Source organism: Beta vulgaris, chromosome 3 (assembly GCF_026745355.1).
Source record: "Beta vulgaris subsp. vulgaris cultivar EL10 chromosome 3, EL10.2, whole genome shotgun sequence".
In the NCBI taxonomy this organism is placed as follows: domain Eukaryota; kingdom Viridiplantae; phylum Streptophyta; class Magnoliopsida; order Caryophyllales; family Amaranthaceae; genus Beta; species Beta vulgaris.
In genome coordinates, this window is record NC_079204.1 from 16,826,261 (window position 1) to 16,852,022 (window position 25,762).

Below are 25,762 nucleotides of genomic sequence, written 5' to 3' on the forward strand. Positions count from 1 at the left end.
AAAGCCCAATTAATTGTTCATGATGATTAATTATATTTTAATCCCATAAAATATTTTAAGTCCATTATAAGAGCCCAATTAAATATTTATTATTTTCATGAATATTTTCATAATGCTTTTATCAAAAATCAGATTTTTAATCTGTAAAGTTCAATTCCTAAAGTATTGTCAAAAGACGCGCAGAATCAAAAGCGAATATGTTGGAATATATTGGAATATGCCCCGGATGTGGCGGTTGCGCTCAACGCGCCAAGTGCGTCCAGCGCATTGGCCAGAACGCGTCAAGTGAGCCAATGAGCGCCTGACACGTGGATTTATGACTCACACAGAGTTCTGCATCTGACGCAAGTCTTGTGTGAGACGCAACTTTTATTTTCTATCTTTCCAAAAACGCGTTTACACGTGCCTAAATCTGATTGGCTAACCGCGTTAGGCACACCAATGTGCGCCTGACATGTGGCAGTGTGCACGCCTCTCTTTGCCTATAAATACTCGTGATTTCTTGAATTACGGAGGGCTTTTTCATTATTATTTTACGAAAACAAAAATCCTTACGAATACTTATGAATACACTTCGACTCTCAAAGCACTCAAACACTTACTTTCAGTCAATTCCTAATCACACTGCGTTCCTTGTTCTTTCAGACATGACATGGAAATCTACATTGGATAAGTCCCTATTTGTCCCTACAATTTTCCCATATCTAATTAGGTTTATAATAATACCTAAAAAGAACTGTTGGCGACTTCTTTCAAAATAATTTTCATTAAAACCTTAACAATGGGGTAGTCAAATCAAATACACGCTGACACCGCGTAGGCGAAATAAAAACACGCTTAGAAGAAGCAAGAGGGCGCGAAAGGACAACTGTTTTGGATCTAATTTCGTTATTGCTTTTTATCTGAACCACTCTTGATTGACGGTAATTTGTAAGTGTGTTCATTTCGGAAATTGATCCCAAAACTTATGATGAGGCTCATGAGGTCAATTGCTGCAATTTTTTGAAAAGAGGCAATTAATAATTAATGAACTGGAATCAATTATCAACTATAATACTTGGGAATTGGTTGATTTTCCCAGAAGTTGCAAGCCCATTAGTTGTAAATGGATCTTTAAGAAGAAATTCAAACCTGATGGATTCGTTGACAAGTATAAGGCCAGAATAGTAGTGAGGGGTTTTACTAAAAACAGGGAATTGACTATTTTGATACTTACTCCCCCGTCACTAAAATTGCAACTATTGCTTTTTTGAATGGGCATATGGAAGAAGAGATTTATATGGTTCAACTGGAAGGTTGTGGAATTTCGGGTCAAAAAACAAAGTCTGTGAACGGGTCAAGTCATTGTATGGACTCAAGCAAGCTCCAAAACAATGGCATGACAAGTTTGACAAGACTATGACAGGAAACTGGTTTCATGTTAATGAAGGTCGGAGACTCATGTGTTTATTTTAAGCATGATTCAAGTGGTTTTGTGATTATTTGTCTTTATGTGGATGATATGCTAATTTTTGGTACTAGTCTTGATCGAGAAAATGAGGCAAAAAAATTTATAAGTTCCAAATTTGAAATAAAAGATATGGGTGAGGCAAATGTGATTTTGAAAGTCAAAATTATAAGAAATCAAAATGGCATATGTCTTAGCTAGTGTCATTATGTTGAAAAACTCTTGAAAAAGTTTGACTCATTGAAGGTCGATCCAGTTAGAACCCCTTATGATCCAATTATCCACTTAAAGAACAATAAAGGTGATCCAGTTTGTCAAACTAAATATGGTAAAATCATTGGAAGTTTGATGTTTCTTATGAATTACACTAGACCTGAAATTGCTTATTCTGTAAGTAGACTAAGCAGGTACACTCATAATCCAAACAAAGATCATTAGGATGCTCTAAGGCGACTGCTTAGGTCATGAGGCTGAATGGTTGAAAAATATGCTTGTAGATATTCCAATGTGGGGGAAGCCAGCTCCTTCTGTTGCTCTACATCGTGACTCACAAGATGCCATGGGAGAAAGAGACACATTCGTTTTAGGCATAACACTAGGGGAAAAAAAATGAAGGGCTGCGCAGGAAGGGCTGCGCTTTTCCTAAAAGCGCAGCCCTACAAGTGAAGGGCTGCGCTTTTTTAAAAAAGCGCAGCCCTACATAATAGAAGGGCTGCGCTTTTTAAAAAAAGCGCAGCCCTTCACTTAGTAGGGCTGCGCTTTTAGGAAAAGCGCAGCCCTTTTTACACTCAGAAGGGCTGCGCTTGTAGAAAGCGCAGCCCTACTACATAAAGGGCTGCGTTTTTTGGGACAGGAGCAGCCCTTCTTGGGCTTTTTTTTTTTATTTTGAAACAAACCGCTTGGGCTTAAAAGACAAAGTGATTATTAGTAGGGTTTACTACTTTACTCCAACCTGAGCCGTTCCCTCCCATCTTTCTCTCTCCTCCCCGTTCACGTTTTCTCTCAGTCTCTCACAAATTTTCTCTCCTCTCATCTTTCTCTCTCCTCCCCGTTCAGACTCACACTTCGTCGGATCTCTCGCCGTTCGTCAATCTCACAACCGTCGTTCGTCAATCTCACAACCGTCGTTCGTCGGATCATCAATCAACAACAACAACCGTTCGTTCCGTTCGTTTTCTCCGTTCGTCTTCAACCACCGTTCGTTTCCTCACCACTGTTCGTCTCCGTTCGTCAACAACCACATCCGACGAGAGTTTTTTTTATTTTTGCTTATTTTTCTCATTTTTTGATCATTTTCGTACATTTTTTAGGGTTTTTTTTTCATTTTTTGGTTCATTTTCGTTCGCACTTAATTAGCAACTTCAGATCTATAATTTTAGGGGTTTTTTTTTCATTTTTTTCATTTTTGTTTATTTTCGTTTATTTTTTGTTATTTTTTTTCGTTTCTTGACAACCCCATCTTCTGACTTTGTAATTCTTTTGTAATTCTTTTGTAGTTTTTTGGGATATTTTTCATTTGGGATTTTGTTGAATATTTCATTGCGATTAGACCAGTAGTGAGTAATATTTTGTTGGCAACAACTGTAATGTTATTACTTTTCTTTTTTTTGTTGTATTTTTCTGTTTTCTTTTGATGTTTATGTCAATTTTTGCGCAAATGGTGATGGCAGATAACGAATTGTGTTTGTATTTGATGTTTAATGTCAATTTTATGTTGTTTTTAGTAATATTTCTCCATATAAAAAATGCAAAAAAATTTATTTTTTTTTTAATTTTTTTTTGGTCAGAAGGGCTGCGTTTTTTTACTAAAAGCGCAGCCCTTCACTTGTAGAAGGGCTGCGCTTTTTTGGTAAAAGCGCAGCCCTTCCAAGCTTGAAGGGCTGCGCTTTTACCTAAAAAGCGCAGCCCTTCCTTGTGAAGGGCTGCGCTTTTCTAGCGCAGCCCTACTTAAAAAGTGAAGGGCTGCGCTTGAAAGGGCTGCGCTTAAAAAGCGCAGCCCTACAGGTCATTTTCAGCGCAGCCCTTCTTCATTTTTCCACTAGTGTAAGGTTGTCAAAGATTTGTTATCAAATGGAGTGATATCACTGAATTATGTTAAATCAGAAAAGAACATCGCGGATCCGCTTACCAAAGGCCTGTGTAGAAAACTAGTTTTGGAAAAATCTGAAGGGATGGTCTTAGGCCCATTGGAAGATGTATTGTAACTGATGAACTCCTACTCATTATGAGTTAAAGGGAGAACATTATGAATAATTCAGAAGCACAAATTTTTATTTTCCCTCCCTAGATGTTTATGATGTAATGTGCTTGCTATAAATCGAAATTTAGGGTGAGCCAAGGCTCTTAATGAACCCATATCCATATGTTTGGAGGGGTGATGTAGCTCACACTTGATGGAATTCACCTACTTAGGTGTGGAAGTGTGGTTGCTTCCTATGAGAAATTGCATGGCCTAATTCTCTAGAGCACCTATGAGCATCAAGGTCTGGACGTATGGCCAGTATAAGGCTTCACTGTTATTAGCAGAGAATCAAAATATTATACATGTTCACTTGTGTGCTTTAAGTGATGTATCTTTTCCTCTCTATTAAGTTCAAGACTCAAGTCACTTGATTGTAAAGAGATCCTTTGCTTAAAAGTACTAAGTGTTGATACAAGTCACGAGACATTGACACTAATGTAATTGTTTTATTTTGCACAAAGCCAATTTCATTCTTTTTTTTTTCTCATTTGTTGAACCTTTGGGGATTGTTGGAAGTCCAACAATTTCTCTAAAGGGAAAAAGTCAAAGTAAGGAGTGAAAAAACAAAGTAAAAAGCTATTGTCCCACATTGGAAAAATAGTTATGATTCACCTTGTTTATTAATAGGAGTTCCTTAGCATTCATTATTTGAAGGAGTACTGCTGGAAATATGGATGAGCGTGGCGTGGGCTGTGGTATTGTGGTATGTTTCAGATCTCCTTATATTATTTTTGATGCAAATTGTAAGTATCTCGACTTGCCTTTATTAAGGTATTCTGTAACCATTGCTTCGAGATTTTCGGAGCCGAACTGATTTCGCATTCCTTATACTCAGCCTTTTCGTTTTTTCTCATTCGAGCCTATTTAAGGGTTGGTTTCCTTCAGTCACAAATACACAGAAAATACTCTCCTCTAAACCACTCCACAAAATACTCTCTGGTTTTCGGGCAATATTCTGGTCTCAATCCGAGGTGTGTGAATGCACACATATCTTGGAGTCGTGCTAATCGTGGAGGACAATCGCTGGGTAGTGCAAAATCGTTTTTTAGGACAGTGGTATCCACGTCACGACAAACTGTTCTCCGCTCATGCTTCAACATATAAGTTTCATTATATTATTTTATTTGCAATACTTCCTTTCCAATTTATCAAGTATAATGTTGGATGCAGATTCAAAGAGATTAATCTCAATATGGGGGTTTGTTTTGTCTCTTCCAATTCTTCAAAAAAAAAAAAAAAAGCACTTTTACTAACTCTTATTTCTCTTTCTATTTACCAAAAAATTTCAATCCTTATAATTTAATTTAATACAAGGTTTCTAAACTGTACGAGATGACCCTGAACACTAGATAGAAACTTAATGTGGCCCAACACTTCAACTGAAATCATGGAGAATACATCCCAACTCAAGGGGTGGTACTTATTACAATAGTTAATTTCTTATTGATAAGAAACATATCTATACAAATATATTAAAAGGTTTATGTCTATGTGTAATCCTCACTTTAACAAAAAGTGTAAGTGTAAGGTATCGAACACGTGACCTTTGAAATGAAAATTAGGAGTTTAACCATCAATACACTATGACTTTGTTGTCTAATGTTTCAAATAAAATATGATAAAGTCTTGTAATAATTATACTTATCTAAATAGACTTAAACAAGTATATATATACATCTATAGCACACTATTGGTGGAACTTATAAGAGAATATTAATGTCATATTCTCTTACCACAAAAATTCCTTTTAAGGTATTGTTTTCAAACTCAAACTATTCAATTTTTGTACTTATCACGTTGTGACGTGAATTTTCAATTTAATTGACAAAAAATACGAAAAGTAGCAAAATAAATTATGAAATTTAAAAATAATAACATATTTGTTTATTATAACTGACCCGAGACATCGCTCGGGAAAAATAACTATAGTTCTTATATATAAGGGGGCAAAGGGGTAATATCTTGTAACTCAAGAATAATTACAATCTCTAACAAATATAGTTTCCTAAACAAAAATTAATGTCTAACCTATAATATTAATATTTTCAAAGCGCGATTTATTATATGTTCTCACGTCAAGGGGAAACATCTCTATACGCACTCTACAGTTTAACATTATCGTAAAATAAGTCTTAAAACCTTGATTGAAGGAAGAGAGTTTGCCCCATTGTAAATTTCCCAGTCTGAAGATCCGAAGGTGGAAGAAGAGCAAGTTTAGCTGCAATATTAGCAACAATGTCAGCAGTACGATTACCTTTGCCACCAGTCATACCAGTTTGAGTAAATCCTGGGCAAAAGCAATTTACAACAATGTTTTTATCTCTTAATCTCCTTGCTAATATCTTTGAGTAGGCATTTAACGCTAGCTTTGATACAGCATAATCTGTCCATGCTTTTGGCCAACCTTCCTTCTCCCATTGTCCTTCTTTTACCTGCTTTAGAAACAAATTTATGACTCCTTCGATACGTTCTTCACTTAGATTTTCCTCGTCTTCTAGTATTGCTCTTATGTTTTGATTTTCGACTTTCTGCGTTTCATGAAAAAGTATACGTATATATATGAGGAATGCTAATGGACGTGAAAAAAACAAAGTATGGTATGAATTTGATTCGATTCGATTCATATTACTCGGAACCTCCATTTCACCTAAAGTATATGTCATATGTGTTGCATCTTCGACAATCGACACTCGAACATAGATGGACATTTGGATACGTACCCGTGTCAAACATGGATATTGCTAGTCCGAGTAACGTAACATATTAGATAAAGGAATTTGATTTATTTTATAATGGGTTAGGATTTAGGAACTTAGGGTTGACTTATGCGTGATTTATGCTCCCTCCAACTCTTTAAGTAATAAAGTTGTTCTTATAGGAAATGTGTGAAAAAATATGAATTAAATGATAATACCTTGGGTTATAATAATATTTCTTATTATGATATGAGAGGGTTGATTGTTAAAGTAAAATGCTCGTGGGTATCTTATGTTATGATAAATATACAAAAATTATTACAAAAAACGGTCTAATTTAATATAAATGCAGATCTAGTCACTAAATGAATTAAACTAGTTACTGAAAGAAATTAATCTAGTCACTATTAGACTAATTCTCTTTTTAATATTCAGCTTATCATTGTCTAATTTTAATTTTAAAATAGGCAGTATCTTAGAAGACAAACTCATAAATATATTAGCAATTTCATCATCTATTTTGGTAAGTTATCATGGAAACACTTGTTTTGTAATGAATTGAAGGAAGTATATTTCTATGTATGAATTGTAAATGAAAAATAGGAATACTAGAATCATGTTTGAAGGGAGTATCCGTTTTGAAGTTAAACCATATAGTTTTTTGTCACCCCTCAAAAAAAAAAAAAAATATAGTTTTTTGTCAGATAAAGCCTATTAAGATAGCTATTTTATTAAAAAAGACCTAATAAAAACTGTTTTGGTCTAGAAGAACCAATTATAATTCTTCCATTTGTTACGTCAGACTATATCAATATTTTCAGCTAAAAAACCTATATCCTGGCTTGACTTTTTCCCCTCCCTTTGTCCTTAAATGGAAATAAAAATTTAAGCTAAGGCTGGAAAATAGACTTTAGGTTAGAAAATGTTGAAATTGTCTGAAGTAAAAACGTGTGTAATATAATAGGTTTTTTTTTAAAATAAGAATGTTGTTATTAGGTCTTTTTCAATAAAATACTTCCAAATAATTATAAACGTAAGACATAGTTATTTTACTAGGTCTTATCTGAAGAAAAATTCTAAAGAATAATATTAACCCTCAAGAATAGATATATTACTTACAGTGAGTAGGCCAAGCCTTGAACTGAAGTTTAAAATGCGACTTTTAGAAGTTGAGCATCGGAAGAAAGGCAGTAAAGCTTCTGTCAACAACTTTGGACCGTAGAAATTCGTCTTTATCACTGTCTCCGCATGTTTTACTGAGTTTTCATGGATGCCATTAAATGATACGGCAGCATTATTCACCTTCAAAGAGAAGTTAACAAGTTTAATCATCAGTTTTATTTTTCATCCTCAAGTACTCAACAAGTACATTAAATCATTAACCGTTGTTTTCTTTTTCATCATCCAAGCAAAAGGAAGTTAAAGTGACAATTGAATGAGCAAATCTAGCTAGCTCTAAGATGAGCTAGATACGATCGAGTACATCATCTAGTAATACGACTTCTTCGTTTACAATGGATGTGTCCTAATAATCATAATCAAGAGAAGCAATGTTTTTACACTCTTAAAGGGTGTTTTGTATGGAAAATTTTGATGTAGGAAACGGATTCAAATAAGTGTTTCCATTTTTAATGGTTTGGCATGAGTGTTAAGTAACAAATACCGTTTCCGAGGGGAAATATAATCCCCCCATTTGTTAACCTTATCAAACTAGTGGAAACAAATCATGTTTCTTTCCTCAACCATAATCTTCTCCATTGTTTCCATTCCACTAGCATACCAAACAACAATTAAAGGTAACGGTTATTATTTCCATTTCTCCTCCATATCCAAATCCTTTCCATTTCGTTTACGTTTTTCATACCAAACACCCTCTTAATCAATAGAATTTATGTATTGATAGAGCTCCAATAAAATCGATATAATACATATATTTAGAACCCAAGACAAACAAACGTCGTGCTACTCTCCCCTCCCTTATACAATCAAATGAGACATTAAACAATAAAAATGTGTGTTTCAAGACTCTCATACATGACCTCCCATTTGATATTATAATGCACTAACCAACTATACTACATTACTCAATTGATCTTTTTGGGGAAAAAATCATTTAAAAACAAGATGATATTTCTGTTTTTGAAGACTTCAAATGCACGTTGGTAAATAATCCGGGACATATCTTCTGAGATAAGAACTAGTTAGACATCCAAAATGCAAAATGTTTGGCTTCCCCTCAGAGTTACCTACCCTATTGACATAGCTGATTACATGACATATATTTTTAGTTCTCTTATAAGATGTATTAATACCCATCACTTCCATTTCAAGTTCCCAACTTGTTCATTGTATCTATTAAATGTCCCTCTCTATCATGTCCTCGATTAAGGCTTATCCCATTTTCCCTTTGATCATGCAACTTTTCAATTCACTCTCTTCAACTAGGACAAACCAATTTTTTATAATTGAGACGATTAAAAAATGTGTTTTACAGGGATTCTTTTGATCAACTAAGGGGTGCCACTTCCATTTTTATACCCCTTAATAATTAGGGATTGAGCTTTATTTTGCATAGTGGACAGCCAAATAAGGGGTGTATTTGGGCCCATTATGTGGGCAGCCCCAACATGTATGTAAAGTTGCCAAAACATCCCTTGTAGAGAGAAAATTTGTCCAAAGGTTCATGTTGACCTTCTTGCCCTCTTATAGCCTTATAGGGATATTCATTTATACAAAAAAAGTCAACAATTCCATCATCAAAAGGTATTCAATTCTTGCCTAAAAAATCCAGATGAATCCTCTCTACATATATTTCTTTTTCTCTATATCAACCACATTGCAACTTAAGCATTGGAGGCTTTTTCTGGTAGATTTCTCCTTATTTTGCAGGAAATCTAACAAGATCTCTCATCAAAGTTCCCAATGTCCTCGGAATTCAGCATTGATCCCAACACGTAATAATTATCAGTTTTTAGGCAAAACAGTGTGCTAGTTCCAAGTTTTCTTAAAATTGGTTTAGTTTAGGTTGATATGATCCTTATATATAAAATTATGATATAGTTTATTCCTGGAAAGGTATTATAGCACATCATCCAATAGGGTCTTAGCTAGCAAAAACTTGTCGTTGAAACAGAAGAAGTTGTACTCAATCAAGCTTGTGGTTGTCTTCAAAGGGGACGCTCTTTATAAGCTCCAAAAGGAACTCGTATTATGATTACATTTGTTATTATTACCGTTCACTGATAAATAAATATTAATAGTGCTATAAATAATACATGTGATTTTTTTTTTTTTTTTGGACATCGGTAAAACGTACAAGAACACAAACTAAACAAAGTTAACCAACTACAGGGTGGCCATTGGTATATGTCCTAGGCGGACATGATTGGCCAGTTCATGTGTCCTCTGAACTTGTTGACGATTAGTTTTTATAATCCATGTGATTTATTGTGATCTAATATGAAATTTTATAGTCTAACCTAATCTAGTATGATCCTATTACAACAATAATAAAGAGGAGAATTCAGCCTTGCAATACTAATATCAATCTTTCCTACTTTAATATTGTATAGGAAAAAGAAAAAGTTCTGCATGTATAAAAGTAATTACTGAAGCGGGCGATGTAGATACCCAGTGGGTAATTAACCCACTAAAAATAGAGTATTAAAAAACTATTAGAAATGATGAGTTATTGGATTCTATTATTTATTTGTTTCTATTAGTAGTGGATTGTTGACCCATTGAGTAGATAAAGTTTTCCTCCCTGAGCCCGACCCCGACCCCAGGTCCCCAACTCAAATGGCACAAGGCAAAAGCTGTTCCTTTGCGCTGTTAATGGGGCGCACTAAGGCTTAATAAAGCAGTTAGGTTGGCAGGCAGCAACTACGTACTACTTTCTGAGAAAACCTTAAAACTTTAAAGTTTAAAGCCTAAAGGGCAAAGGCATGTTATATTGTCAGGTTAGAGGCCTCGACTCGAGGCTCTTGTTTCCCTTGTTTTGTTTTTTTTCAATCTTTTAGTGTTGTGCTTGGAGTTGAACTCAAGACTTTCTATAAAGGTGGATAAGAATAAGATACCACTTGAACTAAAGTTTTGTTAGGTTGGAAGCCTCGACACCCTTTTCTTAGCATAACTTTGTCTACTCTCTTATTCGAGGAATATACGAAAATATGAATACTTCATAAATAGACATAATTTCATAGCAAAAAGTTTTTTACATTATTTTATTCCTCTATCCTAATATACTTTCGTCGTTACCTTTTGATACCAACAAAAGAAAAATGGAAAAATTAGAAAGATGAGACCAAAAGGAAAAGTAGATAAATGACGGTGGTGTACAATAATGATAAGTAAAATATGTTACTTACTTCGTCTACAAATATATTTTTTTATCATTTATGTTTTTCTTATTGACGGCGTCTTCGGTAACGATAGTTGGATGATAGCTTTTAGTTGTGAGGGTATGTAGCTGTTAGTTATCCTGGTAGTGGTTGGTGTGTAGCTGTTAGCTTTTAACTGTCCAAGTAGCGCTAAGATATTGATGTTAGATAAAATAAGCTGTCAAAGTAGTTGTCTATAAATAACTAGTTAAAAATTCGAACAAAACTTTAACATATAATTATACACCACTAAGCGCTATTTCGAAAGATACAAATTGTAGCTTTTGACAAACACTATTATGCCCTAGCTAAAAGCTACTTACACCACTATTTTACCAAACACTTACTATTTTCTTTAATTAGTGTTTTTACCGAATCAAAACACTAAAAGCTACTTACAAAACTTGTGCCGAACACAGAACACATCCTTAGACTGATCCACTTGTTGACATAGATCTTTGATTATAATATAATTTTTGAGCCCCTTTAAGGAACCCGTGGTAAGATGAATTTCTTTTGGGCTGCCCTCGCACATGGTCACTCACTCAAAGGCCCAACAAGCCCCAAACCCCCTATCCCCCTCAATAATATTGAAATTTTTGCTTCTATCAAGATTTGAACCTTGATCTCCCATATACAAAATAGAAAGTCATACCATTGAACTTAAGGGTTCTTAGTCTCTAATTATATGTATATATGTATGGAATTTCAATGGAGTTATACTTTCTACAGTCTTATTGCTACTGTTTTACTTTATGTCACGTGTACCATTTTAGCCTTAGGAATAGACAATCATATTCAGCCCAAAACTACTCATAGGTATTGGAAACGAAAGAGTAAAAAGTAATACTCCTTACATCCCATAATATTCATTACTTTTTTTTTAATCTATTTTAATCATTCTACTTTTTAACTATTGACTCACACACTCTCTCCTCTAAATAAAATAATACCACTTTTATTACCTATTAACTCTAATCATTGCCCACATTCTCTCTCCTTAAAATAAAATAATGCTACTTTTACTAACTATTAATTGCTATCATATCTGCTTGTTCAATAAATAACAATTGATAATCAAACAACATCTTATCATCTAAAACTACGTGCCTTGATAAGTGTCAAGAGTATTTTGGGACGAATGCAATACTTATCTACTTAAATTATTACCATAAAGGCATCATAAAGGTGTTATTTTGGACCTCTTTTTGGGAACTCGTGGTAAGATGAATTTTCTCTGGGTTGCCATCGTACAGGGCGACTCACCAGAGGCCCAACAAGTCCCAATCCCCTCAACAATATTGAAATTTTTACATACCGACTACTAACTTAGCCACTTAAGATGAGTTTATCCCTCAAACTCAACCCCAAACTTCATACCGTATCACATTATCTTTTCACTAATTTTCAATTCTACAGGCTCATTCAAACTAATTCCAATTTTATACTTTATTATTCAAACTCTATCAAGTCTCACTCCATAAAAAATAAGAAGACACATGACATTTTTTTACTGGCCAAAAAAATTTCCTTTACATGGCAAGAGCCTTGAGATGAGTCTTGAATATCAAAAACCAACCCAAGATTTTACCCAAATATAGCTGAGTCATGTTGAGTCTTGCCACAAGACTCAGTGCAAGACTACCCTCAAGATTCTCAATAATATTCTCACCCTTAGGGTGAGTTTATCCTTTAGACCCAACTCCAAACTTCAAATTGTGCCACATCCGCGAGTTTATCCTTTAGACCCAACTCCAAACTTCAAACTGTGCCACATCCGCTTTTCACTACTTTTTAATTTTACAGACTCACTTCAGACTCATTCCAATTTTATACTTTATCCCTCAAACTCTCTCCAGACTCACTCCATATTACTTTAACTTTAGTTTATGCATATTATTTCATTTTTTTTTGTTTTCAATAACATTATATTATGAAAATTTAATAAATGTGAATGACTACCAATAAATAATTTGTTAAATGTAAAATAATATTTAATTAATTATTTGAGATTTTAAACTGATATTAATATTATAAAATTTATAGAACACCAAGTAAAATCAAAACTTTGATTTAGATCCACTAAAAATAAAATAAAAAATTTGGTAAAATGCAATTTAAAAATAAAAAGAAGAGAATTGGCATGTTTTTAGTGGGCATTAATCTATTATTACATGACAACAGTCTTGAGTGAGTTTTGAAAAATAAAATCCACCCAAGACTTGTTGTTTTTTGTTCCAACAATAACCCTGAGTCTTGTAAAAACTATTTGCAAGACTCTATGCAAGACTCCCTATAAGACCCGCGATAAGGAAACCCTTAGGTCCGTGACTTATAGTGAATCATTCGAAACAATGATATAAACACCATATGATATATATTTTTTACTATATCATATAAACTAATATATCAAGTAAGGCTTGACCTAGTATACCTAACTAGTGATAGTTTATTCTCACAACTACAAGGTCATGTTGGGATTGAAACCCACTACTAGAGGCTCTTTGAAGATTTTGAATTTCCCACCATTCCCACTTCCAGTAAATTTGTCCTACAAGACTAATTCGTCTTATGTATAAAAGATGTCAACTCGATTGGATTCTCCATTTTACCTATCTTAATACCACAACGAAATATGCAAACTATAGTACATATATCTATATATGTATATAAACGAGGTATAAATTTCACCAATATCCCCATGTATAAATTTGTGACATAGTGACAAGCAACTTTCGAATCATTAAACTGGTACCAGAAATGCAAGTAACTACAAAGGAATATTAAGGGATAGTTTATTTTGATTTGTCCGTGAATCATGATGAAGGATGTTAAACTTAAATAATAGCTTCATGCAACATTCATAGATATAAAATTCATATGGTGTGATCCATTCATGTGACCTCTAGCATTTCCTAGTCATTACATTGCATTTATCAACAGGTATTCCAACTCCCATATATGCTATTCACACTTATTATTAATATTATATTCTATATTTAGAGAAAATTTAGATGTTCTCTACGTTAGTCATTTCACACCTACCATATTTTGGGTTTAAGATGAAACCTTATCTATGTTAGCCGTCTCTCCTTCGACGTATGTTGTAAACGATTATTATTACTTTTAGAAAGTACTCTCTCAGTTTCATTTTAATAAAATCAAGGAAGAAGTACAAAAGTATGAGAGAGAAACTGAAAGGGTAGAGAGAGAAATTGAAAAGTGTTGAGAGAGAAAAAAAAATAGTTGGTTAAAATATTAAAAAATGAATGACATAAAAAGATGGAAAAAGAGGAAAAAGTAGATGTGATATATTACAAAAAATAGAAAAACCAACAGTGTGTAGATTAAAAAGAAACTGACTGAAAAAGAAAGTGCGTAGATTAAATGAAACCGAGGGAGTAACAATGAGAGAGAGTACTTTCTTGGTCACAATGTTACAATGAATAATCCAACATAAAATTTCTTTTGAGCAAAAATTCTAAAGAAAAATTAAAACAAAAACAAGAAGAAAAAAAACTTACAAGAATGTCAAGGACTCCAAAGTTGAGCTTGAACCAAGCAGCAAAGACAGAAATGGAATGAGGATCAGAAACATCAAGGAGTGAGAAATGGATGAAATCAGAAAGGCCATGGCTCCTCAGCAACTCCATAGCTTCCAACCCTTTCTTGGCATCTCTTGCTGTAAGAATAACAGTCACTCCTAATTCTGCTAATCTCTTTGCAACTGCTAATCCAATCCCTCTATTTGCTCCTGTTACTATTGCTTTTGTCTCCTTTCCCCACCATCTTCTGCGTCAAATCTTCTTAATTAATTAACCTATAAATGTTGCTAATATATTATACTACTACTAGGCTAAAAATTTATGAAACCACTATATTATTAAACCACTACTAGGCTGAATTTTATTTTAAAAAATAGTATAGGAAAATTAGATAATTCATCCAATTAAATTAGTGCCTAATTAATTAAACTTACAAATTTCATGTCATTAAGCATTAACTAAATTACATAAGGCTAATGTGAAAATTTGTGTATTATGCCACCTAACTAGCTTTATTAATTGGTAAAGTCTTAGCTAGAGTGGTATTAGGTTAAGGCTCTGGATTGAATCTTTTCTTTACTACATTCTTTTGTTTTTTTTTTTCTTAATTTGCAATGTATACCACAATCTTTCATGGCTCTATATAAGATGAAAAGAAAAGGATGCAAAATTTTGATTCATCAAAAAAAAAAAAAAAAGATGCAAAATTTTGAGAGGAACCTCACTTATCTAACCGGGCAGCTATTATTTAGGTTTTAAATGGACGTAAACTTACCATCATAAACAAAATTAGGTTTCTAATATCATTTGCTTTGTATAATCATGATTATGTCAAACTAGGTGAAAATTAAAAGAAAGATCGAGAGAGATAGAGATAAAAGTAGAGAGATATGTTACCTTGTGGAAAATGTATCTTTTTTAAGCTCCATGTAAGTAAAGAGAGTTGAGATTAGATGGTGGCACAAAAATTATGAAGACTGGATTAATATATAGAAGATGCAGCTACAAACAACAAGAAGCTTAAATGCATTTATATATATAGGGCTATAATTTGACAGTGAGGTCGGAGATTTAAATAATATATATGGGTTCATGCATTCACTAATTAACTTCTTTAAATTAATTACAGTATTCCTAATTCTCTACCAGGGATGCCTCTTGAGAAGGTTATTTATGTATGTTTGCATATGGCTAGTGGGCTAATAGCTTCTTATATCAAGATGAAGGGTGGCGCTGAATATATGCAACGTGTGTGTATGCACAAGACTTCTAAATATTATTAATGTATCATTATTTTATCTTGTCATCAAAAGAATATCTTGAATAACATTTATATATTATGGATCTTCTAATTAACTTTTTTTACTTTCACTAGTGGAAAAAAACGAAAGGACTGCGCTGCAAGGGCTGCGTTTTTTGAAAAATGCAGCCCTTCTTAGTGAAGGGCTGCGGTTAGCCCAAAAACCGCAGCCCTTCACATACAAAGGATTGCGGTCAATGCAAAAGCCGCAGCCCTTTTAGTGAATGGTCGCAGTTTTTAAAAAACCGCAGCCTTATAAGTAATAAAGGGCTGCGGTTTCTAAAAAACGCAGCCCTTTACGGGATTTTTTTAAAAACAATTTTGAAAGGAATTAAGCGCGGGCTTATGATATTAAGCGGGCTCATTCTCCTTCCTTCTCCTCTCCCTCATTCTCTCTCCTCTCTCACATCCTTCCTTCTCCCTTCTCTCTCACCCTCCTTTACTCCTCTGCTGGCCCATTATTGCACGTCTTCATCACTCTCTCTCTTTCTTCTTCTCTTCAAATTCTAACCCCACTTTTTCAACCTAAAAATACGGATCTCTCGTCTCCTCTCCCTCATTTTTGCTTCCAATTTTTGCCATGCTCAAAATCTTCAATTCGCCTTTTCAATCTTCACGGCTCTTCAGTGGGGATTTTAGCCATCATTCAAATATTTGTTCTCAAAGTTTCACCCTCCGACGGGTGAATATTTGTTCCTTCTCCATTCGTCGTTCGTTGACCTGCGCCGCCTTGTCGTTCGTTCTTTTTTCTATCGGTCGAACTCTGGCCATCTTTTCATCGTCGTCGAACTCTGCTTAAGCAACAACAGTAACAAGTGATGATTTTTTGTTTTTCAGATCTATAATTTCTTGATCTTTGTTTTGATGAATGTTCATGTAATTACAGATCTATAATTTCTTGATCTTTGTTTTGATGAATGTTCATGTAATCTCATATCTATAATTTTCTCTTTTGTATTTTCGTTCGTTCTTTTTTTCATTTTTGTTCATTTTCGTTTACTTTTTTTCATTTTTGTTTATTTTTTTTTTCATTTTTGTTCATTTTCGTTCATTTTTTTTGTCATTTTCGTTCCTTTTTTTTTCATTTCCGTTCGTTTTTTTTCATCATGATATATCTGGTGTTTACCATGCTTGTATATATTGGCAATTGGGGGATGCCAATGTTCAGCACTTTTCAGAAAATACATGTTGGCACCGAGATCTCGGCCAGAGGCTCCACTTTCTAATTGATGCCCCCAAGCTGAAAAATTTGTTCCTCAAACTTGCTTGAGCTCATCAAGATCTTCAATTCATTCTTATGTCTATCAGCTCATAACGTATGCTCTTCTTTTTTCTCACCCATGTATATATGAGCTTTTTTTTGAATAGTAAAATTAATTCATTAATAAAAAGTCATACGACATCTACATAAGCAATCGAATCAAACAAATACATAAGTTGAATCAAACAAAAATTTCCTTCATAAAAACTACGATCGTCAAACAAATCTTGCAATGTGGAACATCTCCCGCTTATATCGCTGGAAAATACAGCCTTGTTGGAGAGACAATCTAACGATCCCTTGTAGTTGTGAGGATGATTTCCGTCGGATTCATCTGACCGTATTCGAAAAATTGATAACCTTTGTGATCCCGCATAATTCTTCACCAACAAAATAATTTCACGGCAATCCATTAGATCTAGTATCTCGGATTGTAACCTGTAGAAATTCCCCCTCTAAAAGAAGAGAAAAACCCTGTCTTTCGAATGAGGTCGAAAAACCTTGTCTTTCGAAGGAAATCGAAAAACCTTTTCTTATGAAGGAGATCGAAAACCCTGTCTTTCGAGGGAGAAATCGTCATTGGAAACCTAAAAACAAATAAAAAAAGCAAAGGTGGAGGCTTTCCAACGGTAAAAACCGATGGAAGCCCCTTTAAAAATCAACAATGGAGGCTAGGGTTTTTAAAAGTAGAGAGGAGAGAGGGGAGATGTATATATGAGCTTGGATTCAGATTATTTTTCATTATTCTTCCAGCTGTAATCTTTGTTTGTGCAAGATTATCACTTCTTCTGGGTCATTATAGGATTATTTTCAAATTAAGGTTCTATTGTGAACTTTGTTCTGATTGACAGGCTTCATAATCGTTAGCAGATATTATTGTATCATGAAACTCTAAAACTCATAATCGTTAGCAGGCAAAAAAAATTAATTTTTTTTTTATTTTTTTTTTAGGTCAAAAGAGCTGCGGTTATGGTCAAAATCGCAGCCCTTTGTACAAAGAAGGGCTGCGTTTGAGGCCCAAAACCGCAGCCCTTCTGGAAGGGCTGCGTTTTTGCGCCTCAACTGTAGCCCTTCGTTGTGAAGGGTTGCGGTTTAAAAACGCATCCTTTAGGATTGTTTTGACTACATCCCTTCTGTTTTTTTCCACTAGTGTTTTATACTATTGAACAAAGTCCAACTTTCATCTTCATTGCACATGAAATTATAATAATGGCCACCACTTGCATGTCATAATAATGTAATGTATTATAGTATTATGTTCCCCCTTTGATATCTTTGCGAAGAATTTCTCAAATGACAACATTTTGCAAAATTTGACCATGACAATGGGAAAAAAAATCTATATAGGATCTTGGAAGTACTTAGTAGGGGTATAAATGATACGAGTCGAGTTCGAATTGGACTAGCTCGACTTATTATCATTTCGAGTCGAACTCGAGTTGAGTCGAGCTTACTCGAGTCAAGTTTTGACAAGTCGAGATTTAAACGAGTAGATCTCGAGTAACTTGTAAACATCTCGGGTTAAAAGCAACCATAAGGTAGAAAATATGTCGAATTTAGGTATTTTGTTATAGATAAATAGTTATTCGAGCTTCTCACGACTTTTCAAGTCGCGAACATCGAGTTGCTCAACTCGATTTACCAACATCTCGAGTCGAGCTTGAGTTCGACTCGAGCTCGAGTTCGACTCGAGTTCGACTTGATTCAAGCTTTGACCGAGTCGATCTCGAGTAGTTTGCGAGCTGTCTCGTCTCATTTAAACCCCTACTTGTAGATTCATTTCAATGTAAATTCCATTGTTTCATAATTTTCAAATTATTCTTTTTTCTTTAAGATAATCCTGATCAAAATAGTATTGAATTACTTCTTATGTTTTCTGAAGATCATTATTTTTGTCGTAGCAGTGGCAACCAAGGTAAAGGCGACAGAAAGATTGTAATGGGTAATATTTGTTTATTTAGGTAGGAGAGATAATATAATTGTGTAGATCGTATAATTATATAGATCCAACCAATACGATAAAGCAGTGTGAAAAGAAACAAAGTAAAAGTAGAAAGATCTTAAAATAGACTTATATAAAAAGTAGGAAATTTTTCAGAGAATTGATGGAGTAGAGAAAGATGGTAATGAGTAGAAGTGGCAACTATTTTCTTTTATGACCAAAAGTGAGCTATTCTAAAACACAAAAAGTAATAGTCGGTTCATATATATTGGTGGGCTTTAATATTCAGAAATATCATTCACAATCATTTAAATTATGAGTGATTTTTCGATAATAATCAAAACTATGAAGAGCATCTTTCTAAGATAATATTAAGGAATCACATATAACGTGTTTAATAGAGTTGTATTTGTTTTCTTTTATTGTTTATTCCTTCCTTTCTCTCCTCTATCCTCTCTTCTCTCGCTACGTATCCAGCTATAACTTGATATATTATTTGTCGATTTTTCAGACCTGTTGTATATCAGATCATCTGATCAATTTGAGAAATCACTCTCTGTAATTCAGATGATGATCATGGAATGATTTAAAACTAAGATTATTATGACAAAAATAGTCATAATCGAGATTAATTTGGGAAATTTTTCTTGATAATATTACAGTTCTCAATTTAGTTCAATCATATTTCAAATTTCTTATCACCACTATTTATCCTCTTACCCATTCTCAAATGTCAAAATTTTGTACTTCTAGAATTAAGAAATTAGCACGTAAAATAGTACTCTATTCAGAGGTTTTTGGGGTGAACAAAGTAAAATAGAACTATAGAAGTTTACCTATTACAAGGTTGTCCTATGAGGTTACTTTCTCGTTTTTATAACTTTTCACAATATACTATTGGTTTTACTTTGACATTCTTGAAGAAATTATTACCCCACCCGTGACAAAAAGTTCACTTTCATTATATTAATGAGTACTCCCTTCCTTTGAAATCTTTCCTCTTTTCCTTTTAATTTGTACCATGTGCATTGTATTTAAAATACAATATTCGTAAACAGTAAAAACTTCCTAAGTGCTTCCGCTGCTCCATAAAAAATACAACATTTACATTTTTAGAATCAAACTTACGAACTTTAGCAATGAATTCCCACCACTATATGAAGTAAATAATAATAACACGCTCGTGTAAGAGCTTGTTAAATTCAATATATAGTTTATTCAAAGTTATAATTTTTTAATGATTTCTATTAATACATAATTAAAGATATTTATGATCAAAATTGTGTATTTGAAATTGTGAAAATTCAAGTGTTCTATTCTAATATGGGGGGATGTACAAAGTTTGTCAATAGTAAAAATTTCCTACTTTATTTTGATCTATTTTCGGTAACCTTTATTCCTTTTCTTTGTTCTCCCTTACCTTGACTGCATGCATCCACTTATTTCATTAACTACATTAATATTGCTAAATAACTTTCTATATACTTGAATGAAAATAGCTATAAAAAAAAGACTCATTTTTCACTCAATTCCGTCATTCCTGGATTTCGACAGTCATTGCTTTAACTAATAGCATGAAAGTTGTGAAAGAAAAGGAGGTATATCATTATTCTTACATTTGAAAGGGTCAAAGACAAAAGTTAAGCCACCCCAGATTATTTCATGTTTATCATATTTTTGCTTTTAAATTAAGTATACCTAATTTTTTTTCTCTACCTGAGGCGACATTTTAAAACATTAATTAGCCCAATGGGTATTTGTTCTAGACTTGTAGTCAAAGGATTTGCAATAGAATAAACCTTTAATCAATTATATGTTTCTTCGTTTTTGGGAGGTTAGGTAAGTAGATAATCTATTTGTTCAAGTAGTAGCTGATGGAGAGGAGCACCAAGATTTCTCTATAATTTCGTATCATAAAGACTTGACTACTTCAATATTATGACTTGTGAGTCTATCATTTGGTGGTTTAATTATAAAGAACCTTCATATTAGCGCGTAGAGAAATTCATCGTTTTAATTTCGCAGAGTTGAGCACCATCGTACCCAATCTTAACTTTAATGGTTGTCAAGTATTCTCCGTCCAATAATATAGACTTTTTTTTTTTTTTTTTTTTTTTTTTTTTTTTTGAGGGATCTAATAATATAGACCTTTTCTTATCCTAACCTGTTTTTAATTGCAACTTTTTTTTTTTTATTTGGAAGTTTATTTTCTTTATCTCTTTCCTATCACATGGATACTACTTTTTGTCTATCTCTATCTATCTCCTTTTAACACGACTTTTTCAAATAATAATGTGTAAAGGTCTAATACTGCAATTAAAAAAACCGAGAAAATGTATAGTTAATACATTGATTGTACTCCTAGGAGCACCATGTGTTGTGCTCCCAGCACAAAAGGCGACATAAAACAAACAAAACGCAAATTTTAAAAATTGTAAATCTAGAAATAGAACATTTAGTTAGCAATATATAGAACATGTTTTGCGCAGAAAAACAAAGACCAAAAATCAATATATAAAAGCCTGAAACTACCATTTATCATAACACCAACTTCAACAAACCACCATTATCTCTCAGTTTCTCTCTCAAAATAAGACTTCAAAGAATTGTAGAAAATTGAAGATCAACAGAAGCAGCATGTTGCACAACAATATGTCAGAACAAAAATGTATAAATATTAAGGATCATCTTTAATTCTAGTTTTTAGTTTACTTTCGAATTAACTTCGAATTTAGTAAAATATATATATTCTTGAGAATTTTGTTGCAAATGAACAGAAAACAAACTTCAAAATCTCAAATACAAAAGCCTCAAATGCATGAAGAGAATCTCTAAATTCCAATTATTTCTATTTTCGAAATGGAATATTTACGGAGTCGCCATGAATAGCGTGGTATATACATGAGATTCCTCGTTCTTATTCTTAAGCCAGTTTCCCAGAGAACGACGAATTCTCAACGCAAAAGGTACTCTTTGAACTGAACATGAAAGTCGTTTTCCATCAGACGATTGTTCCCCTTTGAAATTGATTCTTAACTCAGGCATCAGAAACCCTTTTCTAACAAAAAATCATCATTTCTTTTAAGAAAGTTGAAAAATCCTTCATTAATTTTAAAAACCATTATTTTGCAGCTTAACTGTAATTTCCACAAACTGAACTCAATTATGTTCTACATCTAACCTAATATCTTACTCTATTTCAGTGAAAAAAAACAACATGCAACAATTAAAGTTCATGATAATCCAGACATTTTAAAGGATACTCTTTAAGAAAATCCGAAAATGTCAGTATAATTTCAGCAATAATGTGATTACCAACTTATGTTCTACATTCAATTTCATATCCTACCTTTTTCACTGATAGAAGAACGCAAGTACTTACAACAACTGAAGTTCTAGTAAATCCGGAAATATTGAAGGAAATTGAGAGCCTACATTCTGCATCATCGCAAAAAACTGAACTGTATGTTCTACTTTCTTAAGTTCTATTTTGTTGAATTGAATCTTCTATTTTTATTTGGATTTTTTAACTATGATAATACAAACTTTTGCCCATTCTCTCGCAATATTATAAACTTTTGATTATTTTTTAATAATACAAACTTTACATCAAAATTCCTCCAGTAGGTCAAGTTGACTTGTAACCGGTAAAATAGGTCACAAAAAAAATTATAAAATGATCTTTCTTCTTTCTCCCTCCTCCCCCCACCCCCCACCCACCTGAACCACCTCAATTTGTTACCTCGTACAACAAGTTAAAAGCCGGTATTGCCTTACTAGTGGAATTTTGATCAAAAGTTTTATTGTTAAAAAATAATCATAAGTTTGTATTATTGCGAGAGAATGGGCAAAAGTTTGTATTATTCTTGTCAAAAAATCCTTTTTATTTTCTATTTTGATTGAAATGGATGTACTATATCAAATGTTCTATTTTCATGACCTACATGTTCTATTTAATATGTTCAAATTTTGTGTACTCAATGTTATTTTGATGTTCTATTTTTATGCATTGAATGTTGTATTTTATATATTCTACTTTCAGGACGTGAACAAAAAATTAGATATTGTCTAGATTCATGTTCTATTTTATGAACTGAATGTTCTATTTAGTATGTTCCATTTTCAATAGGTACATATCCTTTTTACTGTGTTCAAATTCTATAAATTGAATGTTTTTTTTTTGCTATGTTCTATTTATATTGAGGCAATGTTCTATTACATATGTTCTATTATTAATAAAGGATGTTCTATATCATTTGTTCTATTTTCATGAGTCACATTTTCTATTTAATATTTTCAAATTATATACAATAAATGGTCTATTAGCAATGTTCTATTTGTATGGACTAAATATTTTATTACATATGTTCTACTTTCAAGAGATTAATGGTCTATTAGATATGTTCTATTTCATTTTTTTCTAAGTATATATACTAAATTTTCCATATAGCATGAACTAAATGATCTAATTGTATGAACTAATTGTTTTAATTGTATGATCGAACTAGATGTTCTATTTTTATGAGCTGAATGTTCTACTTTCTTATGTTCTATTTTCATGAATTGAATCTTCTATTTTTATGTTCCATTTTTATGGAATAAATGTTCTATATCGTTTATAATTTTAAACTTATGTTCTACATTCAATTTCATATCATCCTCTTCACTATTTCAGTGACAAAGAAACACAACAACTTGCAACAACTGAAGTCCTAATAAGTCCAAAAATATTGAAGGAAATTAAGAGCACACATGTTGCACCATTGCAAGAGACTGGACTGTATTACGACATGTTCTTTTGATGTTCTATTTTTATGCATTGATCAATGTTTTAACCTATCTTTAATTTATTTTAAAGAATTGACTGGGTAATTAGTACTCCCTCTGTTTTTTTTTATCTTTCTCACTTGGAATCTTGGCACTATTCATACTTAGAGAGAATCTTCTCAATTTTTTTCAATTTATAAGAAAAAATATAGTCATGTGGGGTCTTGTTTGATTCATCTCAATTAGTACATTATTAATATTCAATCGTTATGATTTTTACTAATATATAATGAGAGATATTTAAGTTCAAAGAGGTGCATTGGGAGATGTGCACAGGAAAGTGAGAATGATAAAAAAACAAAGGGAGTATGTTCTATTTTATAAAATGAATATTCTATTTATTTTTATGTATTGAATGTTCTATAACATATGCTCTATTTTTCAAGAATTGAATGGACAATTAAATATATTCTATGTTTTATGTTCTATTTCATAAGCTGAATGTTCTATTTTTATGAGATGAATTTCTATTTTTATGCATTGAATGTTCTATAATACTATATATTCTATTTTCAAGAACTGAATGAACAATTAGATATGTTCTATGTTTTCTTTTCTATTTTATGCTCTAAATGTTCTATGTTTATTTGTTGAATAATGTTCTATTTTATGAGTTAAATGTTCTAATCTTCTGGTATTATTTGTTCGAAAAACTAAAAACATGTCCTTTTCCATGTTCCTATATATTTTTTTTCCATATAGCTATGTATTGTTATCAATGAAGTTGCATGTTCCTTTTCATACAGCTCTATGTTCCTTTCCTTATGCGTCCATGTTACTTTTTCAAGTGATAATAATTTGGAGTATAAGGTTTAATAAGATATTTTTTAATATTATTTGAAAATGGGGACATTAGGTAATTATAGAAAATATAAACAAGTACATGATATTTAAAGTTTAACTCTTAAATTAAATGTAATTTATTTTTTTATTTAATTAATTATTAAATGTTAGAAAATTTATATATTTAAATGATTTTATAGATATAAAAAAATAATTGAATTTTAGTAATATCTAGTTGAGTACGGTCGGGTTTGAGTTTGAATGCAGGTCTGTCTGGTCAGGTTAGCATATAATCTTGTCAGGTGCCGGTCAGGTCTGGGTAATCCCAGGTCAGATTTCGGTCAGATCTGGGGACTGACCCTCACAAATCGAACCAAGTTCAAGTCAGATCAGAATCAAATTGACCCAACGGTCAGATCTGTTTCTGACACCACTACCAACAAGCTTGGCACGCATGGACATCATTTAAGGATAACATGGATATCAATCCAGGATACACCCTTTGACCTAGGTAGGATACCGTAACAGATACGCGTGCTTGGTGATTTTGTCTTGAAATCTTGAATAATTTATTACGTTTTAACCAAACATTCTTCATGTCAGATTAAAGGAATATTTTGTTATGGCTTAGGACATAAGATACATAAGTTACATGTGATTAATCTCAAGCTGGTCAAAACGACTATGTTCAGTTCACCTTATTTTTGCTTATTTAAGATCTAATCGGATCAGATCAGATCAGAAAAAATAAGTTCAGATCAGATCATATCAGAAAAAATAAGTTCAGATCAGATCAGATCAGATCAGTTCGGATCATATCATGCTTATATTTAAAAACTCATTATTATTAAAAATCTTTCACTACATATTAATAAAAATTATAATAATCGAATATTAATAAAGTACTCATTGAGACGAATCAAACAAGACCCCACATGACTATATTTTTTCTTATATATTGAGAAAAATCTAAAAAGATTATCTCTAATTGTGAATAGTGTCAAGATTCTAAGTGAGAAATATAAAAAAATACAAAGGGAGTATAATTATTTACTAGTACATTTGTTCAAAAGAATTATTATGTTGTTTGTTGTTGTTGTTGTACTTATTAATTATTAATATTGGTATTATTATTAATCTTGTTGTTACCATTATAAATGTCATTGTTATTATTATATTAATACATATTTATATATAACAATGATTTACAAAGTAATAATATAATAGTAATAATATATTTTATAAAAGATAAGATCTTGTAAATCAGATCAGATCAGAAAAAATAAGTTCAGATCAGATCAGATAAGTTCAGATCAGAAAATTTCAGGTGAGCTAAACAT

At 32.5% G+C, this 25,762-nt stretch overlaps 1 protein-coding gene and 1 long non-coding RNA gene across 3 annotated transcripts; one reads left to right on the forward strand and one right to left on the reverse strand.

Moving 5' to 3' along the window:
* Nucleotides 1–5,558: 5,558 nt before the first annotated feature.
* On the reverse strand, nucleotides 5,559–15,481 carry LOC104889015 ((+)-neomenthol dehydrogenase). 2 transcript variants are annotated; one of them, XM_010674144.4, is made up of 4 exons: nucleotides 15,207–15,481; nucleotides 14,289–14,553; nucleotides 7,505–7,687; nucleotides 5,559–6,217 (listed from the first exon to the last, which is right to left on the reverse strand). In XM_010674144.4, the coding sequence occupies exons 1-4, from the start codon at nucleotides 15,236–15,238 to the stop codon at nucleotides 5,822–5,824; spliced, it is 876 nt and encodes a 291-aa protein (XP_010672446.2). In that variant the 5' UTR covers nucleotides 15,239–15,481; the 3' UTR covers nucleotides 5,559–5,821. The 2 variants fall into 2 exon arrangements, with proteins under 2 accessions (XP_010672446.2, XP_010672445.2); XM_010674143.4 differs by having other exon boundaries at nucleotides 14,289–14,556; nucleotides 15,207–15,479.
* Nucleotides 14,308–15,661, forward strand: LOC109134625 (uncharacterized). Its single transcript, XR_007272555.2, has 2 exons — nucleotides 14,308–14,448; nucleotides 15,439–15,661. It is a non-coding gene; the product is annotated as an uncharacterized LOC109134625 (long non-coding RNA).
* Nucleotides 15,662–25,762: the final 10,101 nt, after the last annotated feature.

What these genes read in the sequence shown, in the direction of transcription:
- LOC104889015 (XM_010674143.4), bottom strand. Translation starts at nt 15,238, where the DNA reads ATGGAGCTTAAAAAAGATACATTTTCCACAAG. An exon ending in AAAGATACATTTTCCACAAG is followed by an intron (nt 14,557 to 15,206) that starts GTAACATATCTC and finishes GATTTGACGCAG; the next exon opens with AAGATGGTGGGGAAAGGAGA. An exon ending in CAAGGCTTGGCCTACTCACT is followed by an intron (nt 6,218 to 7,504) that starts GTAAGTAATATA and finishes CATGAAACGCAG; the next exon opens with AAAGTCGAAAATCAAAACAT.